The sequence below is a fragment of the Pan troglodytes genome, chromosome 13 (assembly GCF_028858775.2).
Source record: "Pan troglodytes isolate AG18354 chromosome 13, NHGRI_mPanTro3-v2.0_pri, whole genome shotgun sequence".
In the NCBI taxonomy this organism is placed as follows: domain Eukaryota; kingdom Metazoa; phylum Chordata; class Mammalia; order Primates; family Hominidae; genus Pan; species Pan troglodytes.
The window spans coordinates 112926681-112942668 of NC_072411.2; the positions used below are offsets into that span (position 1 = coordinate 112926681).

The window sequence follows — 15988 nt, forward strand, 5'->3', positions numbered from 1 at the left end:
ATTGAGATAATCAAAGGCCATGAATGGCCATGGCTCTCTCCTTACAATTATCCTTTGAATAAAAAGTGACAGCATGACATGGAATAAAGATACAAACTTTTATTTCATTGTTTCTAAATGAAAGCCACCATATAAAAGCAACAGGTTAATGATGGTCCAGATGTAGCACAAGTGCTTGTTCAATTCACAGAAAATGATTGCATGAGGCATGTTCAGTTTCACTTGGACATGACCCATCGAATTTATCACAGGGAGAAACAGAGTGGAGACTCATTAACTTTCTGCCTATCATATTTATTTTTTATGCAGAATCAGTTTTAATCCCTATGGGAGGAGAAATAAGCGTATTCACAGTGACATCTGAGATATAAAAGAAAGTCCCCATGGTGAGGTCTGAGACATGGGAGAAAGTCTCCATTACATAAAAAACTTTTATGCCTTTTATCCCATACCCCTTTGAAAACTGGGGGCAGACACTTGTGACTTTTGTCTTCATTCATTAAAAATTCACTTTTATCTCATGGAGGGTGCTGATTCCTACCATTATATTTTCAGGTGACCAAACTTTTTGCTGAAGCTGTGCAGAAATCTCGCAAGGTGGACTCCAAGAGTCTTTTCCACTACAGGCAGTACAGTGCTGGAAAAGCAGCATAGAGATGCAGACACCCCAGCCCCATTATTAAATCAACCTGAGCCACATGTTATCTAAAGGAACTGATTCACAACTTTCTCAGAGATGAATATTGATAACTAAACTTCATTTCAGTTTACTTTGTTATGCCTTAATATTCTGTGTCTTTTGCAATTAAATTGTCAGTCACTTCTTCAAAACCTTACAGTCCTTCCTAAGTTACTCTTCATGAGATTTCATCCATTTACTAATACTGTATTTTTGGTGGACTAGGCTTGCCTATGTGCTTATTTGTAGCTTTTTACTTTTTATGGTGCTGATTAATGGTGATCAAGGTAGGAAAAGTTGCTGTTCTATTTTCTGAACTCTTTCTATACTTTAAGATACTCTATTTTTAAAACAGTATCTGCAAAGTCAGGACACTTTAACAGGGCAGAATACTCTAAAAACTTGATAAAATGAAATATAGATTTAATTTATGAACCTTCCATCATGATGTTTGTGTATTGCTTCTTTTTGGATCCTCATTCTCACCCATTTGGCTAATCCAGGAATATTGTTATCCCTTCCCATTATATTGAAGTTGAGAAATGTGACAGAGGCGTTTAGAGTATGGACTTTTCTTTTCTTTTTCTTTTTCTTTTTTTCTTTTTGAGATGGGGTCACACTCTCCAGGCTGGAGTGCAGTGGCACGATCTTGGCTCACTGCAATCTCCGTCTCCCAAGTTCAAGCGATTCTCCTGCTTTAGACTATGGATTTCTTTAAGGAATACTGGTTTGCAGTTTTGTTTTCTGGACTATATCAGCAGATGGTAGACAGTGTTTATGTAGATTTGTTGTTGTTTTTATCATTGGATTTTAACTTGGCCCGAGTGAAATAATCAGATTTTTGTTATTCACACTCTCCCCCAGTTTTGGAATAACTTGGAAGTAAGGTTCATTCCCTTAAGACGATGGATTCTGTTGAACTATGGGGTCCCACACTGCACTATGAATTCCACCCACTGTAAGGGCAAGGACATCATTCCTTCTACATATAAGAAAAAAGTCTCTCCCGAAGGGCAGCCTTTGTTACTTTTAAATATTTTCTGTTATTACAAGTGCTCTAATTGTGAACTTTTAAATAAAATACTATTAAGAGGTAATGCAGTTGAATCTGGTTTTATTTTATGTTGATGTACAAAAATCAGTTTACTTCTATGATAAAATAGGGTTTTGGGCCAGGATTGCATTGCTTATTTATTTTTTCCATGCAAATCCATATAGGGATGAGAAAATTAATGTTAAAAATAAGTTTTAGCTGTTACATTTTTCATTTTTTCTTGTCCCTCCCTTGCTTTTAAGTCTCATCATAACATTATGTGGTTATATGGCTATAAACCATCTTTGATCTGTATAACTTTCTAATGTATAACTACAACCACATACTGATTAAAGATTGCCACAAATATATAGTAAACTTTCAAACAAATGTCTTGCATAACTCAGAAAAGTAACTTAACCCAATCAGAGGCTGACCAGCATTGTCTGATGGAAATAGTGCCAATGAGCACACTGATGCCATATCCCCAATTTACCACCGAAACTATGGCTTTGTGAAGGTCCTAAGATAATTATGCTATAACAGCTTTTATTTCTTCCTTGTTACCTCACAGTCAATTGATTACCACTTTGTATAGCTCTAGACAAATGCTTAAAGTAATTCATCTTCTCTCCCCCTCACTTCCTTGTTCTTCCTGTGGTCAAGACTTTCATTACTTCTTCCCTGTAATCTTTTTTTTTTTTTTTTTGAGACGGAGTTTTGCTCGTCACCCAGGCTGGAGTGCAGTGGCGCGATCTCAGCTCACTGCAACCTCCATCTCCTGGGTTCAAGCGATTCTCCTGCCTCAGCCTCCTGAGTAGCTGAGATTACAGGTGCCCGCCAACAAGCCTGGCTAATATTTTGTATTTTTAGTAGAGACGGGGTTTTGCCATGTTGGGCAGGCTGGTCCCCTATAATCACATAATTGTGTAATACCTGATCACTTTGATTCATTCACCTGAAAATATTTAATGAGTTTCTTCCATGTTTCATGTAGAATATATCACAATCTCTCCTACTCCTATTATTCTAGCATGTTTCTGTTACATATCACCAGCACCACAACCACCATCACCATAATAATTAACATTATGGAGTCCATACTATTTTTCAGGCATTTGTAAGTACTTTACATGAGTTAACCTAGTTAATCCGCAAAATATCCCTGTGAGTAGGTGCTGTTATCTCCATATTATAAATAAGAAAACTTAGGCATACCAAAGTTAAGTAACATGCTCAAGGTCACACGAAATGGAGTCTCACTTTTCTGTATCATATTCTCGTGAAGGTAGGCATGTAAAAAGAAATCATTTCTCACAGTAAAGAAAATAATTTGCCTGCAGAGATCAGGGAAGGGCATTTTAAGGAGATGGATTCATGTGTTGCCTTGAATAAGATCTTGCAGTTGCCAAGGAAGACTAGAAGGTAAGGACATTTAGGAAAATGACAACGACGTTGTTATGACTGGAGCTCAGGGTATGTGTGGAGGGAAAGGGCTAGTAGCAGAAGTTGAGACTGGACTCTTAATGGTGGATGTTTAAACTAGGTAGAAGTTTTAAAACTTTTTATTTGGAAATAATTTTGGATTTAAATTTTAAAAGTAAAAAAATCCCCAGATTTACCTATTGGTAATATTTTACTTCATTTGCTTTATTCTACTCTTATCATCTATTTCTCTATCTAAACACACTTGACACACATACATATTCACAGAGGAAGATAAAAATTACATGTTGACTAAAAGTGAGCAGGCTGTTAGTGACCAATTTAGATATCTAACTCAATGTTTTAAATAAATAATTGTTTGCTGAAACTGTCAAAAACTCAATTAGTTAATTATTGTATTGTGAGAATTTAATAAAGGGTCCTAATTTTTATATTAATGTGAGCCGGCTATTTGTAAGATATGGTAAAATTTGAAGATTAATAATAATTAATTTAACATTGTGTCTATATAAACTCTATGTTTTTTGTTGACAAAAGGGCTTTGGAAAACCAGAAGACAGGATAGACCTCATGGTGCTGAAAATGGAATTATATTAATTTTTGTTTTGGTTGCCTTTCTGTTTTCCAACATTCCAAACTTTAAAAAGACTTAACTACAGATAAATAACACATTTAAGATCTTTGGTTGGAGGAGAGAAATGCAAGAAAGTAGAAACATTTGTGCTCAGATTTGGCAAGGCTTTGTCCTTTTGGAACATATTTATTCTTTCATATAAACACGTTAACACATTTTTAAATGTCCAAATCTATTATATATCACAAGTTCAGACAACACAGGGTCTGTGTCTGTAGAGCTGAATAACAAATCTAAGTAGCTTTTTCCATACTGAGAATTTAATGGTGTGCAAGAAGGATGGGCTCTATTGAAGAGGGAGAAAAGGAGCTCAGCCAGCTTGTGAAATGAAGAGGAATAAAGAATGATCCATTTATAGATTTAGGATTTTATAGCTTTGGAGAGGTAAGTATAATATTTTAACTTCACTTCTGTCAAACTTTCCTCTTAAACAGAATTCCTATTGGAAACTTAAAAACAACTATAACAGTCATTTATCTCAACAGCTGCAGGTACTTGAACCTCAGCTTCCACAGTGTCCACAGCCTCTTGAACAATGAAAGTGGAAATTATCAGAGAAACAAACCATGGCTGAATGCAGTTAAGTGCTCTGTAATTACATGCCAGTGTTGCCATTTGGCTGCTGGTGTAGTCTCCTGTGGGCACAGGTGCCATAAATGCTCACACACACCCAATCAAATCCACAAAGACCTTTCATTACATATCATTTGAGACACCCTTAACTTAAAAAAGACTAGCTCAAGTTTAGTTCTTTCCCTTTGTTCTTATATATAAAAATTCCATTTTTCCTAATTAATATTACTGTGCTATTTCATGAGAAGCTGTTACAATTGGCGAGTGTGAAGGTAATGTGGTAGGAGGAAGAATGTCTTTCCTCCCTGAGTGGCTCCCTGGGCTCTGTGAAAAATTGGTAATAATCATTCCTACTTCTTTTCTTGTGCATAACGCAGGGTGCAAAGGTTCCAGAAAGAGAATTTAAGTACCTACAGCTGTTGAGATCAATGCAGCTATGGAAACAAAGACTCAGCAAGTCAAAATTAGCACCATTTGTGTATGCTTCTTGTTGCTTAAAGATCATTTTTGAGTCTTTACAGCTTTCATTTTATAAAGGACTTACATCCACAAAGAAAACCATTGATTGTTGACCAAAACAAACAAACAAAATAGGGTTTTCCAGCAGGACTAAAGGTCTACTTTCTCCTGAAACGACCAGCCTACCTAATTATTTTGCTAAGGTGTTCCCTATTAGAATCACACACACCACAGTGAGGAGCTTTTGTTCAGAAGAAGCAACACCAGCAGCCTCACAAAAAAGTGGGAAAGATGTGTATGTCCCCAAATGATAATTTTGCTCACAACGCTCAGTATTGTTGGGCAGCCATAGTGAAGACAGACAAAATATGACCAACATTTAGAAAGGAGTGAGAATTCAACAAGATCAAAATGTGTTATTAAAGGACATAAATCACTTGAAAATGTGTTTTAATAATAAAGGATACATTCTAATATCCAGGGCCCAGACAACTATGTTTTCCTGTCTGAAATTTAAAGGCATTCAGTAATCTCTTTAGTGACCTTTCTTCTCTCTGCCTATGCAAGGCCTTGAAGGTTGAAATATGGCAGGATTTTGAGGACTTTGTCATAAAAGAAATATCCTGCTAAGTATTTTCCATAACTCTTCAGAAATTTCCTCATAGAAGACTGCAAATGAAATGTATAGGGAATAATATAATTAGACTGTAAAATTCGCTGAACTCCCCATTCAAGAGGAATTACATGTGGATCCTTTTTAAAAAATGTTTTCTAATTAAACTGAGGACATAATGTTATATTATTTTACAGGTTCAATACACTTCCTTTCCCACTCATAACTAAAATATAGAGAGAGCTGGAGGGGAAAAATAGTATTATTGTAGTTAAAAAGTGAGTAGGAGTTTGTAGAGATTTTTTTTTTTTTTTTTTTTTTTTGCTACGGAGTTTTGCTCTGTAGCCCAGGCTGGAGTGCAGTGGCGCGATCTTGGCTCACTGCAAGCTCTGCCTCCTGGGTTCATGCCATTCTTCTGCCTCAGCCTCCCGAGTAGCTGGGACTACAGGGGCCCGCCATCACACCCGGCTGATTTTTTTTGTATTTTTAGTAGAGACGGGGTTTCACCGTGTTAGCCAGAATGGTCTCGATCTCCTGACCTTGTGATCCGCCCGCCTCAGCCTCCCAAAGTGCTGGGATTACAGGCGTAAGCCACCGCGCTAGGCCCTGTAGAGAGTTTAATAACTGTGAGGCCTAAGCATTTGATGTGAATTAGGCTCACATTTTATTCATTGGGTTGGAATAAGATAAGGCAACACGGAGTTAACTTTCTCAACATTGAGGAAGCCTCCAGGGCAAAAAATTATTTGTGCCAAATATATCATTATGTGCCTTAGAATCCTGAGCAAAGCCCTGCTTGCTTCAGAGGTACCTCACTAACTCTAGTGCCCTGGTTCTGCTGAAATCTGAGGATCTGTGGAGCCCCAGGGACTTCTTAACGCAAATGGATGGTACTTGGCAGACTGACTCCTCCTTGTATGGTCCCTGGCTTATTTACCTTATTGGGTTTTGCTATGCTAACCTCTGGAAGGCTGATATTCTCAAGAATAAAAGAAATGCAAAGGTTCTTTGGTTGTTGTACTCATTGTACTAATGTTGATGTGATGAGGTGGGTTTTAATCAATGGTGGTTTTCTTTGGTCCATTAAGGTTGTCACTATAAATAATTCCACATCATTTCAGCATCTCTTTACTTCAACCTGATACAGCTAAGAGACAATCATGACTCTCTGGTACGTAATTCAGATCTATAGAAGGTAAGGACATATTTATTTTATTGACTGTTGTGTTCCCAGAGCTTAAATATAGTTGATGTTCAAAACTATTGAATCTTCAATATTTTGATACTAAAAAATGATTGTAGGGAGATGTGTTTGGTCCTTTCTTTTAGTTCCAAGTTCTTATCTCCTCTCTTGGCTGCAGGGATCTCAAACCACAGTTTGTGTTAAGCCTTCAGCCTCAGCCTTGTCCTGTAGGTACTCAAGAAACTAGCACAGTTTATGTGCCTTTATGAAGGAAACACTGATAAACATTAATTGTTCCAAATATTTAATCTATTTGATGCTATGAATAGATCTGTTATCTTCAATCTTAGTTATTGTTCCAGTCATTTAATGAAGGCTTGTATATATCTCCATGCCCATAGTATTAAGTATGTGCTTATCTCTAAAAATGTATTCATATTTTCACTTATTCTTTCTCCATAATGGTTTGCTCATGACCACTTACTGTTCCTTTTACTTCTTAATTTCAATTTATAGAATATTTCATATAGTATATTCATTTAAATCTATATTTTGATAGAAAATAGACAATTTAGGAGTGTGTCATTTCATGTATATCTCTATCACTTTTCTAAGCTTCTTTGTGTCTTAACCTTCATTAATTAAGTTCACAAATATTTACTGAGTAGCTTTAATAAAATACAACATTTTTAGACTTTCAAAGCTTATAGCCTAGTGATGAACAGAGAGAGAAAAAACCTATTACAATAGAGCTTGGTTTTAAGGGATTTTAGAGATTGAAAGGGAAATTTAGGGGGCTATATTAACAAATGACGGGGCAGATCAAGGAAGGCATGCTTCCATGAGAAAGTAACATCTAAGCTGAAACCCAAAGGATAAATAAAAATTTGCCAGGCCAAGAAGTGTAGATGTGTTCTATACAATGACAACACTGTGGATGAAGACCCAAGGCAAGAAAAACATCCTGTGTTTGAAGAATTGAAAGAAGCTGAGCATAACTGGAGCATTGTGCATACAGGGTTGATGATGAGGGTGGGGAAATCATAGAGCCTTATAAACCATGTTAAGGAGTTTGAACACTTTGCTAAGGATAAGAAGAAGCTGCTGAAGTGTTTTAAGTTAGAAGGTGACAATCACTTTTGCATTTTGGGAAAGTTCAATTTGACTACAGAATGAAGAACAAATTAAATAAACTAGGATTGGAGGCAGAGAGACTAGTTAGGAAGCCATTATAATGATACAGGAGGAAGAAAGGAGAGAAGGAGGGAGAGAAAGAGAGGAGAGGATAGAGAGAGATTGCTTGGACTAGAGTAGGAAAGAGAAACCAATTTTAGGAATGATATTTTGGGGAGAAAGAACTGTTATGATGTATTTGGATGAGTAAGAGGAGGTACTCAGTTTCAGAGCTACACATTTCTGGCTTGGGAAAACGGTGAGAAGTCACCTGATTTTATTGGTCCCAGAGAGCCTGGGAGTGAGAAAAGGCTGAAAATGGTAAGTTCCGTTTCCAACATGTGAACTTCAGGTGTCTATTAGAGGTAGAATGAAAATGGTATCTAGTCAGTGATTAAAAGCCAGACATTGGAGCTAGTCTTCCTGAGTTGGAATCCAGGCTCTGACAGTAGCTGCATAATCTTAAGTAGGTTGCTTAAATTTCCCATATCTCAGCTTCCTCTCTCATGTGGGAATAATAATACCTGCTCATAATGTTATTATGAGGGTTGGATTGAGAAAATGTGAATTAGGCACTTTGAATAGTACTGGGAACAGAGTAAGTGCTATGGTAAGTGTTAGTCATTATTATTGTTATTTTTTCTATGGAATGTCCAAATGGAGATATCTAGTAGGCAGTTGTATACTTAGTTTTAAAAATTGGAAAGCTGTTGGTTATAAGTACATATCTTAGCAAATATTATATTTTGAGAAACTATGACCCCTAAAGCAGGAAGTTCTAATAGTCATCACTGACTCCTTAACAATGTAAAAGTGAAATTGATTCAATGTTAAAATATTTAGAGATTCTTGAATTTAAAAAAATTCTAGAAATACAAAACTAAAAATTATTACTTTTGGTTGAACATTAAATATATATTTCAGTACTATAGCAAGTTTTAATATTCTAAAATATTAAATTGACCCAATTTTAAATAACTTTAAAGTGTTCATCAGAAATAATATAGCTTTATTGAGCAGAATCATAAAATTATAAAGCATAATTTAGTTGGCACAAATTTGGATTTCTGGAATGGCTTCAGTGACAGTTTGGTAGACAGTGTCTCTGTGTGATGGGGCTGGACATGCTTCACAGCATGTCATGCTGTGATTTTCTGGGCACTGTGGTTACTTTTACTGAGCGGTTCTGATTATGGTAGAGGTGGACTTCAATGAGCTCAAGGAAATTCAGATTTTGATGAAAAAGTGCTGAAGTATAATAGTGATATTAATAATGAACATGTTTTCAGCACTTACTCTATTATGTGGTATGCTAATGCTTTAATTATATGATCTCATTTTAATGCTTCCAGCATCCCTAATTTATAGATGTGAAGCTGAGGTTTAGAGAGGTGAAGCGGCCACCTGAGGTCACACAGAGGTGAAGGGAGGAAGTGTAGAGAAGCAATGAGTCTGCGGCAGCAGGGGAAAGAGTAAACAAGAGCAGGAGGGAGATCAAAGGAGTAGAGAGAAGCGGGAAGGAGGGAAGGACAAATCAGGAAGGAATGGATGTTGTCTGAATACTCATTCAGTCACACGAACTGAATTTTGGATCCTTTTGAAGATGTCAATGAAAATGTGAACTACACTCAGAAGCGTTGGGAGCTAGAGGCCTTTCAGTGGACTCAGAGGATAGAGAAATGTTCCCAGAGAGTAGCCAGCTTGTCTAGACTCATTCCTGAATGCGGTATTTGCCCATTCTCATGTTGCTATAAAGAAGTACCTGAGACTGGGTAATTTATGAAGAAAAGAGGTTTAATTGACTCATGGTTCTGCAGGCTGTACAGGAAGCATGGTTGGGAAGGCCTCAGGAAACTTACAATCATGGCAGAAGGGCAAAGGGGAAGCTAGCACTTTCTTCACCTGGCAAAGCAGGAGAGGGAGACAGTGAAGGTTCAAGTGCCACACACTTTAAAAGCATCAGATCTCATGAGAACTCACTCACTATCATGAGAACACCATAGGGGAAATCTAACCCCATGATTCAATCACCTCCTACCAGGTCCCTCCCCCAACCCTGGGAATTATAATTCAACATGAGATTTGTGTGGGGACACAGAGCTAAACCATATCACAGTGGAAACACTGATGGCCCAGTTACAGGGGAGAGTCAGAGCCCTATGTTTCTTTAGATGGATCCAAATATGAAAGTGAGATCTGGTTATAAATGTGAAGTGACTCCTTTGGGGCCTGGGGGCTTTGGTGTTGTGATGATAGGATCACAATGTCAGGTGTGATTTCCTTGTGGCAGAGCCACATATGATACTATTTTGGTTACCACTGCTGTATAACAAGCTACCCTAAAACTTAGTGAGTTAAAATAACCCTTTTATTATATTTCATAATTACATAGGTTAGAAATTTGGACCAGACTTGTATAATTCCTCTGCTCTTGTGACATTTGGCTGATGTCATTTGGGGTACTCAGCTGGTATTTTGGGTGGTCTTGAAGGTCCAAGACAGCTTTACTCACATGTATAGTGCCTTGGGCAGAATGACTGGAGGCATGGGCCTTGCTGAGGCTTTGACCAGGGTGCCTTCACTTGACCTCTCTAATGTGGAAGTCTCAAGCCAGTTGGCTCCTCCTAAAGTGAGCATTTGGAGAGACCTTAGTAGAAGTGGGAAGTCTTCTTATGACCTAGCCTTAGACCTTCCAGAATATCACTTTCACTGCACTCTGTTGGTCAAACACAATCCTAAGCTCAACTCATATTCAAGGAGAGGGAAATTAAACTCTATCTCTCAAAGGGAGGAGTAGCAAAGAATTTACAGCCATATATACTTAATCATATACCTTTAACTCCAATTAGACAACTTGCAAATAACTGATTCAAAAGTCTGAAGTTTTCTGTGCACAGGTCACCATTACAGCTATAAGCACTATTCAGAGTACAAATCTTATCAGTGTATGGACAGCATTTCTTTTTCATTTGAAGACATACCTATCTCCCAACAGCAGAAAACATTATTTTGTTGTTGAAGGCTAGGTGATACTTTAAAGTCAATTCAGGTCAAGGTCTATAATGATAGTAATTTTGACTGACTCAAAAGCAAAACAGAATCATTGCTTGAAAGATTTGGATGAGGTTTAGAAGAGTTACAGGCAGACATTTTTGACATAGTTGCATAGCTAGAAATAGATAACAGATAATGTCTGCTTGGCTCTAACCATTACTTTGGACAGACTTTTCTAACAAGGCACCCATACATAGCATGCACACATGCGGGATTTTTTTTTTGGTATCAATTAAAATGCTTTGCAACAGTAAGCACATGATAGGTTTTAAAGAAATGAGTGCATGTGTATGTATACACATCCTTTTACCCTCTAGCCAACAAAGAATAGTAGAGTATAATGGTTAAAATCAAGCCTTCTTGGGTTTAAAGCCTGTCTCCACTGCTGACTTGCTGCCTAACTTTGGGCAAGCTATCTCAGCTCCCTGTGCTTCAGTCTACTCATTGATAAAGTGGCAGAAGTAATAGTAGCTAGTTTATAGAATTGTAAAGTAGGTAAATAAAATGATCCATGAAGACTGCAATAGAAAAGTACATGCCACAAAGCAAAAACTCAATAAACAATAGTTCTTAAAAATTCCTTTTTAAAAATAAACTACTGATTGCTGGGGACAGGTTAACCCTTTATAGATAAAAGGATCATTAGATCCGTAATGTCTTTGTTACTAAACATTCAAGGGATGCAACAGCAATTGACCCACCATAGGATCCGATAAAATAATAATAATAATGAACTTTAAAATATTTTCCATGTTTTCACACCTGGACACAAAGGTATCTGAAATTTAATGTAGAGATAGATATCCAGCTGCCTGGAAATGCTTCTCTTAACAGATAATGAAGATGGACAGTTTCTAAGGTACAATAAATGCCAAATATATAAAAACACATCCAGGAATTTAGTTCTTAAATAATTATTTTCTAAAATACAAGAACTAAACAGGTCAGTGGAGTATTTTGTCTACCACTACAAGGCAATGTTACACCATAGCTACTTAGCTAAAAATATAGTGATTTTTTTTTAAATTAACTGTTGGAAAAATAGCCTCAACAAATTTGACTCACTAGCTACAATTAAGAAAAAGCCTATTAACAATAATTGGTGGGTTATTAGTTTCTAAGAACCCATAATTAAATTTTATTGTCTTAGAAGTGATTTGGATTAATTATACCCATAATAGACTGATGATCATTCCCCACTTTAGGGGAGGAGATAACAGTTTCATAGAATTCAGTCATTTACCGCAATCCTAGAGTATTTTGTTTCCTGCCAAGGCAAATCTGCCACAAAGCCCAGTTCCTCTTAGGATTTACTGAAAAGTGACAGGTGTTGATTTGCTGGTATCTTTCTCAATAGATCCGAATGAACTAAACAAAATGACTTCTCTACCCATTTAGGCAGAAAAATAAATGGGGACCCCAGCTAATGAGGGAATGTAGAGTTAGCTGGACTCAAACTATTCCAAGCTGTTGGCAGCTGGAATCAAAAGAGGAATCATGCAGACAGTTGCTCATGTGTATTGCTGAACATGAAATTAAAATGATGCTTCATCTTCTCCACAGGTGCAAGAACATATAGTTATTAATTATAGCAAAACATATTTATTGACAATCCCAAGCCTGAAAAATCTCACACTCAGCAAATGGCTTTTACATTTCATCTAAAAAGCACTTTAGAATCAATACAAAGGCATGGCATAGTTGATGAATCTGTGCCTAGGAAAATTTTGCATCCTGAAAACATGGCTTAGACTGTTAATATTTATGTAGTTAAACATCATCAATTCTTTGTTCTTGTAAGAAACCTGTTAAACAAAAATTTCCCCAATTTTCCATTGCTTTGATAGGTATAATTCCAAAATGTTTGAGTGATTGAGCTTATTTTGTTTTTCCCTAGAGGTTTTAAAAATAGTTGTATCCCTTCATTGAGCCACACAGCATATTAAGCCATTTGTACATTCATTCATCTAACAAATGTCTGTTGAACACCTGTTATGTGGCAGGTACTATTCTAGGTGCTATGGAGAACATATAAATACACAAGAACTTAAACATCTTATGGCCTCTATGTTATGAAATGAAAAAAACCTACTATAAAAGAGCATTTGATCAAATATTGAGTTGTAACCGATGAACCTGGAAGGCCATCTTAGTTCTGAGAAGGATAGGCACTTGAAGGATTTGCAGAGAGGGGGTCCTGAGTTGCCCACAGGTATTAAATGCACATGCATAATTTATGTGGTTGTTATTTTTTTTTAACTCATCTCATTCTAAATAGGATTTGAGACAACTTACAGAAATGTACACAGTACATTGTGATAAAAAATAAAGAGACAGGTAAATGTAACACTGTGCAATAACTCCAGGGGTGAGCTCAGGACTCCAAATATGCACTGTAAGTTTCTGTCTGACTTTTGGAGATGGGTCTCAGATTTGGCCCTGAGATTCTTGGCAGCCAGGAATAGAAACAAGATTGGGTGTAAGAGAAATACTATCTCAGCTAGCACTTGAGTTGCTAGTTAGTCCTGTGTATAAATACCCAATATAAATATCTCTTATAAATCCTGAAGAGGAACACTGAAGGATATAATGTATTAAATCTCAAAGCTATTTATATAATATAAAAGCTAGATTTCATGGCTGTATGTTCTTCAGTGTAGGTTGCTCCTTTCATCACACAGCTTTGTTCATTCATTCATTCATTTATTCAACTAAGAAATATTTAAAAGATTTATTGAGAACTTACAATTTGCTGGACACTGTTCTGGGCACTGAAGATAAAGTGGTGAACAAGACAGATAAGGTGTCAGAGATGACATACTGTTGGGAGAATAGGTGAATCATTAAACTCGGTTCAGATGATGATAAGTGTTATGAAGATGATACAACAGGATTATGTGATGGGGAGTAACTAGGAAGATAAGAAAGACCTTAGATGAAAGATGATACTTGAGGATATTTAAATGACAAGAAGAAACCAGTCATGCCAAGGTTAGAAGGAAAGATGTTGCAAGTATAGAGAACAGCAATTGTGAGGTCTCAGAAGAGGAAACAATCTTGGTGAGTTGGAAAAATAACAAGGAAGCTGGTGTGCTAGAGCATAGTGAGTGAGAGGAAGAGAAGTTGAGATGCAATTACAAGAAGTCATAGTAACCTATGGTGAAACATGTCAATTTTATTGTAAGGGCAATGGGAAACAGGTCAAACAATTTAGAATATCTGGAAAAATGGGTAACTGAAATCCTCTTTGAGTTCCACTGCTTGTCAAACACTTTTAAAAATTGAACATTAGATAATTTGAAAATATCTTTTCTGGCAGGAACCTGAAAGTAAGAAAATCAGTGAATGTCAAGTTCCTCACCTCTAATTGCCATCTGAATTTGAGTACAGTATTTGACAAGCCATATGATTCCAGAGCATTTTTGAGTGTCAGGTCTGTTCCAACAGATTAATCAAAGGACACTCAAGTTCCCAAAATTGTGTGCCAGAAAGTGGAATTTGGCAGAAAATTTATACAACATGGTCATAATAATTTTCTTCTGAAAAAAACAAACAAAAAAGTCAAAGTGGGTGTTTCCAATCATTCATGGTAGCCATAAACATATCAATAAGGTAACACCAGAATGCCTAATATTAATCAAAGACATTTTCCTGGTACATCTCCAAGATAAAGTGTTTATAAAAATATACCCCTAGGTAACTAAATGAATTGACCTATGATATGAAGTTGTTAACTATAAGCCAATTAATCTTTGGAGATCTGCCAAAATGATTATTAAAGCTTTAGAGTGGGTGTTATTAAGCCATACTTTCTGACAGTAATTAGGTGACAGGATCAGTTATCCACTGAGGCCACTCTTAGTTGATGACAGTGAAACACATGATTAGCATATACAGCCATTCTTCCCCTCCCTTTGGTCTTTTCCTTGGGGTAGAGACAAGGAATTTTCTCATCAATCAAGTCAGCCAGTAGAAAGTCTGCTTTCTCTAACCTGGGTTCTTGGGACTTCTAGGTAGTGGACTGCCTCGGGAGTAAGAATTTGATAATTATTCTAGTCTAGCTAAAGTTTTTCAACAGATGAGAGGATTTGAGCTACTGGACAACCTCACCAAACCAGTTAAGAAGATGAAAAATATTAACTACATAGGCCCAAAGACATAGTCTAAGATGGTCCAGGTCTGCCTTTTATGTTTGTTTTGTGAAGAGGCACCACATTTCTGAGAGATTCAATAATATAATGTATTCCTGATCTAGATTCAGCCACTCATCTCAGCCTGATTTGAGGAAGCAACACACTATCTTACAGTATTTTTTAGACTGATAAAATTTTGAAGCAGATAGAAAAGGTAATTTGGAGAGGTCTCTCAAAAATCTTTTAGAAACAGGAAAATTAAGACATGTGAATTACATAACTTGCTCAAGGGCAAGCTTATTAGTGATTGGCCTATAAGGATATGTGCTGTGATTAATTTATTAGTTCAATAAGTTCTTATTGAGTGCCTACCTTTTTCAAACATTATGATTGAAGATTCAATGATAAAAACAATTTTTTTAAACTGTCCTTATGGAGTTTACAGTCCACCAGGGACAACATATACTAAATAAGTTTTATAATTCATTGTTAGAGAAATGAGTAGAATGTAAAAATAGAAGCATGCTAAAAAATACACATGGAGGGGTTAGGCTGATTTGAGGAATCCAAAAAGGCTTTCATGAGAAAGTAATATTAATGTTGATACCCAAAACAGAGTTAATCAGGAAATGATAAGGGGTAAATGATGGAGTTTATAAGGGGAAGAAGAAGAAAGAAAACAAAGCCAAGAGTCGTGTGTAAAAGTCATGAGGCAGGTAGAAGCAAGGCGTGTACAAAGGTATTAATAAAGTCCAGTGTGACTGACATACAGGAAGTAAAAATGGACTTACAAGGAAGCTGGAGAATTTGTTGGAGGACAGATCAGGCAGGGTTGCAATAGAATTTTAGATCATATCCCAAGAGCAATGGGAAAATATTGAATAGTTTTAAAAGATCATGAATTTTAAAAATTTTAGAATAAGTAATTCATGCACATGGTTCAACATTCAAAATGTAAACAGAATGTACAATGAAAACAAATCTCATCCTTCCACAACTGTCCCCCAG

General features: G+C 36.5%; 1 protein-coding gene across 5 annotated transcripts in view; it reads left to right on the plus strand.

Moving 5' to 3' along the window:
- The window catches only part of CPS1 (carbamoyl-phosphate synthase 1), a 201593-nt gene extending 199817 nt beyond the window's left edge, over positions 1-1776 (plus strand). For all 5 annotated transcript variants that reach the window (XM_063790722.1, XM_063790723.1, XM_063790724.1 and 2 more), the window contains one exon: positions 556-1776. In XM_063790722.1, coding sequence (XP_063646792.1) covers positions 556-654 — 99 coding nt within the window. In that variant the 3' untranslated portion in view covers positions 655-1776. The remainder of the gene's footprint in view (positions 1-555) is intronic.
- The last annotated feature ends 14212 nt before the right edge of the window (positions 1777-15988 follow it).